General features: G+C 35.4%; 1 protein-coding gene across 1 annotated transcript; it reads left to right on the top strand.

Moving 5' to 3' along the window:
* Nucleotides 1–937: 937 nt before the first annotated feature.
* C2H15orf61 (chromosome 2 C15orf61 homolog) lies at nt 938–4,955 on the top strand. Its single transcript, XM_051973951.1, has 2 exons — nt 938–1,365; nt 4,731–4,955. Exons 1-2 carry the CDS (start codon nt 1,017–1,019, stop codon nt 4,856–4,858), a joined length of 477 nt encoding a protein of 158 aa, XP_051829911.1. The 5' UTR covers nt 938–1,016; the 3' UTR covers nt 4,859–4,955.
* Nucleotides 4,956–7,997: the final 3,042 nt, after the last annotated feature.

Genomic DNA, 7,997 nt, shown 5'->3' with positions numbered 1-7,997 from the left:
AGATAGGACTTTTTAGAAAAAAAAAGACTGAACATGGCATATTAATTAAGCAAGCTGTGTACATTGGTAAAGTTACAGATGATCATAATATATGTCAGATTATGGGATAGAGTCCTTGAAACAAACACTTATAATAGCTTAACCTCCTGGATATATAGAATAACTTGAGTATTGATACAAGGTAGCTCTGTCTGTACAAGGTAATTTTGTCAAAATAAGAAATTCTAAGGGGTTTATTCCCACATAAAGAGGAGCTCGGAGACAGCCTCCCTCCTCGGGGGCCCACTTCGATACTAGAATGCAGCCTCCAGGACGGAATATTCTGCTGGGGTCTATTCACCCCATCTGTAATGCTGGTGTCCTTATTTTCGAATCAATGTCTCCAGGACTTTTCCCCCAACAGAACAAGGGCAAGGATTTTCTTTTTGTCTTTGTATCCCTAACTGGTATAGTATCCCTAGCCTTGCACACAGTTATTACTTAATTACGTAATTAGTTATCCCTGAAATCGGCTGTCTAGGAAGCCAGGGAGGCGATGGTCAGAAGTGTGAACAATATCAGACAGATGCATGAAAAAGGCTCACTCCTCACAAGCCCTATGCAAATCGCCTCCATCTCTTTGTCTTCCCTTTGGTCGGGGGTAAGGGGAGAGATCTTCCCTCACCCACCCAGCATTTCCTTCATGCTTGCTGGAGTCTGATTCTAACTGATTTCTTCTCCCTCAAAGCCGGGAGACTACGCGTATCCGTGCAAGGAAGCGCTAGTTTCTGATTCGGGGTCTGCTCTCACTTGCGCGAAGCAACTAGAGAATTGCGGGGCTTTATGCACGCATGCGCACAGTCTACCCAACAACCGAAGAACGGAGGAGGCGGGGGCGCAGGAGCAGGCGCACGCTCGCTAGCTGCGCGCACGCGCAGTCCTAAACGTCTGCCCCCGGCGGGACCGCGGGGGTTGGGGGCGCTCACGCTTAGTCCCCGGAGGTGGGGGGAGGGGCTGCTCCCGGGGGAGGAACGCCCATGGAGTTATTGAGGCGGGCTCACGAGGCCGCCCTGCGGCTGGTGCTGCTGCTGAGCCCTCGGGGCGCGGCCTCGGCCCGAGACCCCAAGCCCCGTGCCTCGGAGGTGCTGACACAGCACCTGCTGCAGCGGCGCTTGCCTCACTGGACCTCATTCTGTGTTCCCTACAGCTCCGTGCACAACGACCAGTTCGGTCTGTCCCACTTCAACTGGGCAGTGCAGGGAGCCAACTACCACGTCCTGCGTACTGGCTGTTTCCCCTTCATCAAGTACCACTGTTCCAAGGCGCCCTGGCAGGACCTGGACCGGCAGGACCAGTTCTTCACAGCCCTGAAAGTCATCAACCTCGGTGAGGGAGGAAGGAAGGGAATTCAAGGAGGGAGGGAATGAGTGAAGGACAAGGTCCGGCTATTGTGAGCTGCCCCGCCCCTTTCACAACAAGCCCCGCCCTCTCGCGTTGTGCTTCCTCATCTTCCCACCCGCCCTTCACCTCGCGAAGGCGGCCTTTTATTCTGCATCTCTTTCTCTTTAGAAATGTGGATCACTGCGGGAACAGAGAGAGGAGAGTAAGGGATTATGGAAGCTCTTCCCAGGAAAAAGTGGGTTTAAATTAAAGGAAGTTCTTCCCTTGCAGGAGGCATTCGTAATTCAAGTAGTTTATACTTGTAAAAACTGGCACCCCAGCTTATGCCGTAAGAAAATTTAAACCATCTATGTACCTCTCTCTATCAGGGGATATGAATGTGGAGTCCGCGAACCTGTTGGTTTTTTTCCTTTTTGCGTTTTGAGGACCAACAAATCAAAGTCAACAAGGAAGTATTAAGTGCTAAACGCTGTACTAAATTCTGAGAATCCAAATAAAGGCAAAATAGTATCTGTCCTCAAGGATCTTACAGTCAGTATAACTAGTTAACTTTGTTTCCTATGAATTTTATTTTGTGCATTTCAAATCCTGAGGATCCATAGGCTTCACCAGATTGCTATAAGGAAGGTTTCCGTGACACTTTAAAAAAGAGTAAGAACCTCTAAGATAATAAAGGTTGATATAAAATGTCAGCAGTTTGTTTTGAGTCAAAAGCAGAAAATAGATTTTTTCATTTTTAATCTTTAATTTCACTGGATGGTTTTGTTCTAACAGACTTTATTAAAAAATAAATCAAGTAATTTGTGCTTTCTATTTTGTTTTGGTGACATTTTCATATATTGGGGAATTAAGACTATAGTGTGATACTCATCAGTCAGGTATTAAGAAGTTATGTAGTGAGCATGTTACAATTAAAAATAATGAAAAAATCCTTATCAGCCAGAAATTTACATTTTCGGATTAGGTGGAGTGTGATACTGAGGTGTGTGCAGATTTTATCAGTTGGTAAAAAGTTTATAAACCTCCCGAGGTTTTGAACCCATCAGCAAGGATCATATTTAGGTACAGATGTTAGTTCGTTCACAGTTGAGGCTTTTGGAGCCATGAAAATATTATCCAACTGTTGTGATAATTTTTAAGTACAAACTGTGGTACATCTGATTAGCTATACTGTGCTAATATTGTTACAGCCTGATAGCTAATTAAATTTAAATATTGCATATGTATATGATAACTGAACAAGTTAATATAGGATTTATGAAAGTGTTCCACAAAATTTGCCCTAGGTTCTGTCAGGTATTAATGAACATAATTTGCTAGTCTGAAGATGAAGAACTTTTAAAATATTTTTATTACTTATTTGGATGACAGAGTATTTATTTGGGAGGTAAGATTGTTGCAGTCTTCAAAGATTGAATTCAAAGATATTGCTGAGCTGAATGACATTTGTGTATAGGATTAAGTTTACCAAGAAAAAATACTTTGGAGGACTTGACTTCAATACTTCAAGAATCAATGGTTTTGTCAACATAATTATTCCCTCCACTGATAAAGGTGGCAACCATTCTAAACCCTAAAAGTAATCATGAAGGTTTTCTAACTGTTGCTGAAACTTTTACACACACACACACACACACACACACACCCCTCAATCACTTGGTAGCCAACCTTCTTCAGTTGCTTTTAGCTGCATATATGTTAATCTTTTGTAGATCATTGTGAAGGCTTTCCAAGTAGATCATGGTGAAGGGTTTCCAAATTTAATGGACCTTGCTGGAGCTTGTGGATTACTGTATAACTATACAGTAAGCATTGGAGTAGGACTTTTGTAGAGTCAGAGATTTTATTGATTTGGACAACATTTAGTTACCTGTTATGAGCTTGACTATGGTAGATTCTAGAGATACAAAGATAAAAATGAAACAGCCTTTATCTTCTAAGAGTTTATTTTCTGTTGGAGAAAAATAAATAAATCCTTCCACTACTATGTAAGTAAGAAATAATAGGTTAGTACAGATGACTAAAGAGTTGAGGTTAGTTTAGACCACAAGCTGAATATAATTTTTGAAAGGTACTATTATAAATCTAATATAAGTTGGAAGGCCAGACCTGTTAACAGGAGTTTAACATTTAAGAAACCTCTCTCTATCAAGCTATAGGCCAGACTGACTCGCTGTGGCTTCTTAGAGTAAAGCTATGTATGACTTGAACTGTGATTATGGTCATTGATAGAGGGAACTAAATCCTTATGAGGAAATTCTTCACGAATGCAGGCATAACAAGTTACACTATTTAGAGAAAGTTGTCCCATGTTCATCCAGGAGCATACACAACAAGTGTATCTTGTAGGAAAGAAGGAAACCTGTCTCTCTGGATTTGTTGATTTGTGGATTTATTAACTGGATGCAAAAAGTGATTTTCCAAATTCACAGCTCATGGTTGGTTATGCTATATTGCCCTCCCCAAAAGTACTTAAATGTGATAGTATGTAAAATCATTTAAAATAATATTTAATATATTTATAAGTTAAAATATGGTAAAACATATTTATGTATTTACATAGCTTTATTTTATATTTTTCTGCATTATTTTAGATTTTAAGTCAGAGTGGGTAATAATTGTGACTTTAACTTAAAGAGTTTATTTATTGCTATTTGCATAAGAAAGCTTAATAAGTATGTCTGGATAATATGTTTATTTTCCTGTATCCCAAATGGGAAATAATCTAACCAATAATTTTCAAATTTTGACCAAAGATCTTTATATTAGAATTTAATTATATTTCAAATCAGTTGAAATACAAGATTGTTTTCTAATTGCAGTTATAAAATAAGTATTTTTCTTAAAAAAATAGGATTCTCAAACTTATTTTGATTTAAGTTTAAAAGACAGATATGTGGTCTAATTCAAAAATTTTAGCCAGTAGTCCCATTCTCTTTGTCATAAAGAGCTGAAGAACTTGGATTATTTAAGTTCAGGACTAATAAATAATAAGAAATCCCATCTAGCCAATTAAATGTAATACTATGTAGGAATATAGAATTACTTCCTAAGGACTGTGAGGAAATCAATTAGTGTTTGTAAACCACCTTAAGTTTTTCAGATAGATAGAAAAATATTTTTAGGTTAGGCCTATAAGATTTTCACCAACATTATTTATTCAAAGAGATGATACATGAGTTGACATCCTGAACATTTCTTTAGATATCTTAGCACATTGATTGACTGATAGTTAAAATTTTCAGTTGAAGTTTCTAAATGGTTTGAACTATCTCATGTATTCTATGTGCTCTATATTATTTTATACACATTTAGCAAATGTCAGTAATGTTTGTTCATTTCTCTTCTAGGCATTCCAACTTTATTATATGGACTTGGCTCCTGGTTATTTGCCAGAGTCACAGAGACTGTTCATACCAGTTATGGACCAGTAACCGTTTATTTTCTAAATAAAGAAGATGAAGGTGCCATGTACTAAAACTGTATATTGAAGAGCACAACTGCTAGTGGATTTTCTCATGCGTATAAAAGTAATATTTATTTTTGTTCCTTTAAAATAAAACTTTTTAAAAACACTTTTTTCTTTTTGTTTTTTCAAGATAAATCATTGCCCTTAAGAGGCTTAGCTTTTCATAGGTTGATATATATGTTGCTTTCTTTATTCAGCCAGCAGGAACTTCAAACACCTGGATGTTCACACTGCTATTTTTCCTAAAGGTAGGTAAATTTCAGCTAAAAAATTAAAATGAATACAGATTCCTATTATTAGATATTATTAATTTAAATAAATTCTTTAAAGCTAAAGGCCTAAACTAAATAGGAAAGGACTTGAAGTAACAGAAAGCTGTGGTATGATTTGGAAAGTATTTCTAGGTCATTAGCTACAGGAAAAGTGATAGTGAATGCTGAATATAATGTAAAATCCAGCCTACCCAAATATTTGATTCAAGACTGAATGTTTTAAAGGGCTTGAATTATACTATGCAATAACAGTGATGCTTTTTTTTTTTTTATTGCTTATGGATTCAAGTACTATATTAAATATATTTAGAATGTAGTAATAATAACTGGCATTTATATAGCACTAAGGTTTACAGAGCACTTTGTTATATTCCCAGTTGCATACATTGTCAGTTGATCCTTGAGGACAGATCTATGAAATAGGTACTATAATTATTGTCCCCAATAGAATAGGAAACTATGGTTTAAAGGGAATGGGTGACTTATCCATGGTCATATAGTTAGTTTCAAAGGTGATATTTGAATTTGTCTTTCCAAAGAATGTCAAGTATTTTAAAAATTATAGTTGCTGTAAAATTAATGAAATCATATTTCAGTTATAAGGATAAAATAATCTAATGTTAAAAAATGGGGGGAAAAGATTATATCCAGAAAAATTATATTTTCTAATGAAAAATGGTTATGGAGGGGCTTCGTATACCTTTCATGCCATGGTTATCTTGAATTTGTTTAGTCACAGTCAATCTTGTGTTGAACTTTGTGAATATAGTTAGGCTGATCAAGTCTCATCACTAGGCCTCTACTTGAATCCCTTCTAGGTTAAGACATGCTAAAACTAGTACTCTGCTAAAATAGCTTCCAAAACCCCCTGGTCCTCTTAGTATTGGCAGAATAATTTTTATGATCATAAATCTTTCTAACAGTCATTTTAAAAGTCGAAAAATAGCTTTGATTCTGAGCTTATTAAATAAAATTTCACTGTATTTTTGAAAGCCTTATAATTTTTTAAAAATCATCATGCTTAGCAGGTTTAAAGTACTCAAGCTGAATGGTAAATTTCAGTAAAGTGGAGGCAATTTTGAAAGAAGAGCTATTTGATTTCCAAACTAATATATATTTAAGATCAATGACATCCTTTATAATTAATCACTCATTTGTATGCTAACATGTCACTAAGACTTTGCAAATTTTATAGCCAGATCCCCTGCCCCTTACCCCCCAGCTATTTGCTGCAATGAAAGTAAGTGAAAGTGACTGAGGTTAAGTCACAAAGATCACATACAATTAAGTAATACAAAGAACCCTACTAGAAGTGATTATATTATAAGTGATCTATAGGTTGTGAATTGTTTTTCCAAATACATAAGTATTGTGTTCACTTGTCTAAAAGCAACACTAAATAAAACTTTAATCAAAGAAGTATTTATGCCAATATATTTAATACTGAAGAATATACTTGACACAAGTTAAATGAATGGCTTGCACCGTGGAGATAGTGTTACATTAAGCTTCATTAATAATAAAACTCAGTATTAGCATTTTGCTGGAAAGGCTAGAACTGATTTCCTGTGTAATGGACAAAGTTAAGTAACTAAAACTCATAAGTTTAAAGTCAAATATTGCTCATTCATTGCTGCTGATCTTGTCAATACTTTCCTGTAAAGGTTTGGTCCCAACACAAGGCTGATAAAATGGTTTTTAATTACCAGACTATAAATACAGCTTTTCAGTGAGGTTGTACCTCCTCTTACACTGGCTTGTTTGATTTCTGATAATTTGTACTGCTGACTTTGCTTACCTCTTTTTCAATAACTGGCCAGTGTGACTTCTTGTCCATATGGTGATGGGCAAGTCTCCTTAGAGAACATCTTTGACAAACTACCATATTGATCCCAGTGATTCTGTGCTGCTTGCAGCATTAAATAGTGACTTGATTTTTTGTCTAGTGTTCTCACTGTGTAACAATTAAGCAAATGTAATATTTTCTTGTATTACATGAAAATCAATAGACCTCTTGCTCTTATGGAGTTGATCATGAAGAGGGATGAACTAGAAGATAGCAAAGGACAGAATTCAAGTATTATAATATATTAATTGGACTATACAGACTTTTTTTTTTGTCTTTAAAAAATTTTAAAAATCACATAAAACAATAATGCTTTTTCTGGATATTAGATGAGTCATTATGATCTAAGGGATAAGACATGAAGTCCAATCAAAAGATTAGTTCTATTTTTAGCATTAATCCTATAGTTCTTCCCACTTGTAATAAAAGAAAAACAATACATGTAATTTTTGTTCCTTTAAATATATAATGAATCCAAATATATTTACAAATATAGCATCAATTTTATTTTTGTTCCCTTATAAAAGCTTTTTAATGCCCCATGGCAGCCCCCGTTTAAAAACAAAATTATATTTCATTAATGGAGAAAGCCAAATATGTTTTTTTTTTTTTTTTCTATTTTGGAGACCATGGAAATTTTTATTTTGGTAAGACAAGTTGGGGCAGACTTTCTGCATTCAAATTTGGTTTGCAGTATTATGTTTCTCTTAAAATATAAGGAAACTTTCCTGATTGGTTGGCTTTTAAAAGGTTTGTTTTTTGTCCAGAAATAACCCAGCTTCTTTTCTAGCTATAATTATTTCACTATATATCAAGTACCAAATAATCAAGGAAATTTTTAATCAGAATAATTTGTTGCTCATGAGACACATTTAAAAAGATGCAAAACAGGGGGTGATAATATACATGATATAAAAAAATACTTTTTCTTAGTGCCTACTGGTATCTTCACTTAGCATAATCTGCATAATGGCTATAATTATTTATCTTTTCTATCATAAACACATTTAGTTGCTAATTAAAATCCTGC

Source organism: Antechinus flavipes, chromosome 2 (assembly GCF_016432865.1).
Source record: "Antechinus flavipes isolate AdamAnt ecotype Samford, QLD, Australia chromosome 2, AdamAnt_v2, whole genome shotgun sequence".
NCBI classification, from domain to species: Eukaryota; Metazoa; Chordata; class Mammalia; order Dasyuromorphia; family Dasyuridae; genus Antechinus; species Antechinus flavipes.
This window is presented reverse-complemented; position numbering and strand designations above follow the sequence as displayed.

What these genes read in the sequence shown, in the direction of transcription:
- C2H15orf61 (XM_051973951.1), top strand. Translation starts at nt 1,017, where the DNA reads ATGGAGTTATTGAGGCGGGCTCACGAGGCCGCCCTGCGGCTGGTGCTG. An exon ending in CCTGAAAGTCATCAACCTCG is followed by an intron (nt 1,366 to 4,730) that starts GTGAGGGAGGAA and finishes TTTCTCTTCTAG; the next exon opens with GCATTCCAACTTTATTATAT.